This window comes from Salvelinus sp. IW2-2015, unplaced genomic scaffold, assembly GCF_002910315.2.
Source record: "Salvelinus sp. IW2-2015 unplaced genomic scaffold, ASM291031v2 Un_scaffold16431, whole genome shotgun sequence".
NCBI lineage: Eukaryota > Metazoa > Chordata > Actinopteri > Salmoniformes > Salmonidae > Salvelinus > Salvelinus sp. IW2-2015.
The window spans coordinates 30392-33768 of record NW_019957583.1 but is presented as its reverse complement, the minus strand read 5'-3'; the positions used below and the strand labels follow the sequence as shown (position 1 = coordinate 33768).

General features: G+C 37.3%; 1 protein-coding gene across 1 annotated transcript in view; it reads left to right on the top strand.

The window, feature by feature from the left end:
* Positions 1 to 2672, top strand: part of LOC112080683 (insulin-like growth factor 2 mRNA-binding protein 1) — a 19948-nt gene extending 17276 nt beyond the window's left edge. The window contains exon 3 of the mRNA XM_024146531.2: positions 2049 to 2672. Within this exon, the coding sequence (XP_024002299.1) occupies positions 2049 to 2109 (61 nt within the window). The 3' untranslated portion in view covers positions 2110 to 2672. The remainder of the gene's footprint in view (positions 1 to 2048) is intronic.
* Positions 2673 to 3377: the final 705 nt, after the last annotated feature.

Here is a 3377-nt window from a genome sequence, read left to right as displayed (position 1 = left end):
GTGGAACTCACAGAAGGCTTCTGGTTGGACCAAGTTTATAGTTAACTAAAGATGATGGTGTTGATGCCATAGAACTTTGTGCTTGAAGAATTTAGAAACAAAAATCATGTTTTTGAAAATAGACAACAGTATCTGTTGTGGTGCTGGATAACCAAATGCTTTGAGCAATTGGATGTCACTTACCACGACGTGTACGTGATAGAAAATTACATTCTTTCCAGAATTGTATTTTTTTAAACATTTAAATCTGGCAATGGAAAGGCTTTACCCCAATGCTGACCATTTGGAGAGGGTCCTATAAGTTGAACTGGAAATAGTACTGTATAATTGAGTATAATACAATACAATTTCTGTTATAACTCTATGGATATTAATTTGTTATTCAATTATTTTAATTTATGTGTAAAGATATGTAATAACTTTTTGGAGTATGTTATGTTAATTAGTTGTAAAGGTTTCTGAGCTTAATTGACTTGTAAACAAGTGGTTTTGAATTCAGAACATTGCAGTGGTAACATTGTGATTTCATTAGGGTGTGTGCACAATGCTTTAACACTATCAGATTTAAGACAACTAGCTTTTCATAATGTTTTCATTTTTTCAAATTTAGGAGTAATATTTGTCTCCTCTCACTCTCTATTCTCACTTATAGTCATGTTATTCACTGTGCATCCTAAAGTTACTCTGATAGTTGTTTTACATCAGAGTTAAGCAGAGAATAAAATGTATCTTGATATATAATAAAGCAACAAAATAATCATTTGACATTACATCAACTTTAATGTTGTTCAGTTTTCAAAGTTATTTTTTTTAAATTTAAGTTCAGACAATTATCAGTGATTGATATCAGATTTATAGCAGTAGGGCTAGGTCTATATCAGTTCTCTCAGAATCAGAATCACCTTCATTCTCCAAGTACATTTCCACATACTCGGAATGTTACTTGGTGATATGGTGCTGCTAGTGATAGACAGCATTTAGAGACAGAATACAGAAAACTGAGTTTAAACAAAGTTTACATACTGTACATTTTATACAACTAGGTAGAGTGAGCAAATATGCAAATATACAAATGTTCACCAGTGTTTTCTTCATGTAATTGTTTCTTGTTTCTTTGGTGTAATGCTTTATATTATTAGTGGGGAAGAATTGTTGATCTTAAAGAATTTTGTTTGGAAATATGTACATTTGTAATTATAGTATTCAAAGATTTAGAAGTTCTGTTCATAGTGTACATTAGATAGCAATGAGTTGACTACACTAAAGTTGTTACTCTGGCAAAACAATGTGGATAAACTTGAGAATTTTGCATTTTTATAATACTGATGTTAACTATAATATATATAGTATATATAGTAGGCATTCTCCCTTAGCCTTTAATTATTTGTTTGCGATCATTGGCATGATGCTTGCATGCGAAATGAGTGAGATTCCCCTATGGATGCTCTAACTTTTGGCAACGTAGATCTAAAGTTTGGATTCAGATGGAACATATTGTTGTCGTCTTTATGCTACGTTATGATTGCAAATAAGAAAAACATTTCGCACGTTTATGAGGACCCGTGAGGCTTTGATAATTCATGTATAGGCTACAATGCATATAAAATGTAGGCTAACCATTTAAACACTCCTTTAATCTCGATCTCATTAGAACCAGCAGACATGTCGACATCAAATTAAAAGCGAATGTAAGGATGTGCGGTTAGGTTTCTGCTCCATGAGTCATGTCAAACGTTATAGCAAGTAGCCTACGTGGTTCTATTCTACACGCTATGGAGGCTTGGCTTCTCCTGAACAGCGCAGCGACGAGAATCAAATCGTCCACGTCAACTGTAGCAATGATTCATCTGGCACTCGTCGAAAACAGTTCACATGTATCAGAAATGTGTCACTGCTCGATATCACCAGCATAGCCAAACCCTTGCTATGTACCCCCTGTATGCGTCAGGCGTGCTCTCTGGCATACATTGTAGCCACACGCTCCCTCCTTTCTTCTATCCAATGACTGCTTCTATCTTCTCCCCCTCCCCTCCCTTTCTCTTCTCTAGGTGGGCGGTGCAGCTACTCGGAGAACCGCCTCTTCCACGATGCTGTAGTACTCTCGAGTAGTTTACAGACTTTATGAATGAAGGCAGGTTTTCCTCCTAACAGCAGCGCAAGGCTGTAGAGCGAGCGCTAGCAGCTGAGCGATGGGGGGAGGTGTGTAGCCACGGTACCGACAGACCGAGAGAGGAGCAAGAGTGTTTGCATCCTCAATAGAATGTAATGGACAGTCCTTGCTTTCGAATGAAATATAGCCAGACGTGCATTCATAATATGTAGATTTACAATGTTGTGCATGTCTTCGACTATGGTTGCATAGCCTATAAAACTACAATGGCAGCACTACAGTGGCAGCTGTTTTTTTTTTTTTGTGTAAGTTATTAATAATATATTATCTTTATAAGCGTTTGTTTTACCCATACAGGAACCAGGCCAGGAATTCTCAACATGACACTCATCCATATCAATTTATTCAATAGGTGACGCCCAGATGAATTGTGCTGTCACTGATGTTTCTAAATGTTCTGGTATATTCTGCGCTGCCACATGTGACTGTATTTCATTGTGGTAATTGGGCGTTGTCAAATAAAAATGGCTGCCAACTTGCTGGCTCATATGGTTCAGACTTATCCAGGGTGGTGTCATTCGCAGTGAACTAGAAAATCCGGTTTTACCGACATGTGTGTGTCTAAGAGCCCTGTAAGTGTTTATTAACTGCCACCGCCGCAAGTTATATGCAGTGTTTTGGTTTTGTTTATATTCTAAACATACGCATTCTCATTAACCAAGTGACCGCGAATTCATCCCAATATCTGTCTGATTCAGATGTTTACCCGCTGGGTTCTGCATGGCAAATATGGAATATGAACAGAGTCAAATAAGACAAATAGCCTTCGGTTCTGATTATGAGTTTATAGACCATATAGCCTAATGAATGAGGAATGTTTAGGCCTGTGGCCTCAGTCAAGTAGCCTAAATCTCTCTATTGCTTTTTGGACACCCGAGATGATTTTTGGCGACAAGTAGTCCTGTGCCTATGTCAAAACTGGATACAGGTTTCTAAAGACTTTTGTCTTTTGACCATCAGTTGATTGAATAAACTGTTGAACGAATATACATTTTAAACCTTATAGCAGTGTTTATTGTTGATTTTTAGATCAATAGAAATGAATTGGCAATCATTTGGGCATTAATATTGCATAGAAACGTCAAATCAATAGGTCTATATGGGCATAGGGCCTCAGGTGATATGGCAGAGCCTGTCAAATTGGGTGGGTTACCGAGAAAGGGACAACGAAATATCATCGTTTTGAAAGATAAATAGCTGCAAGGTC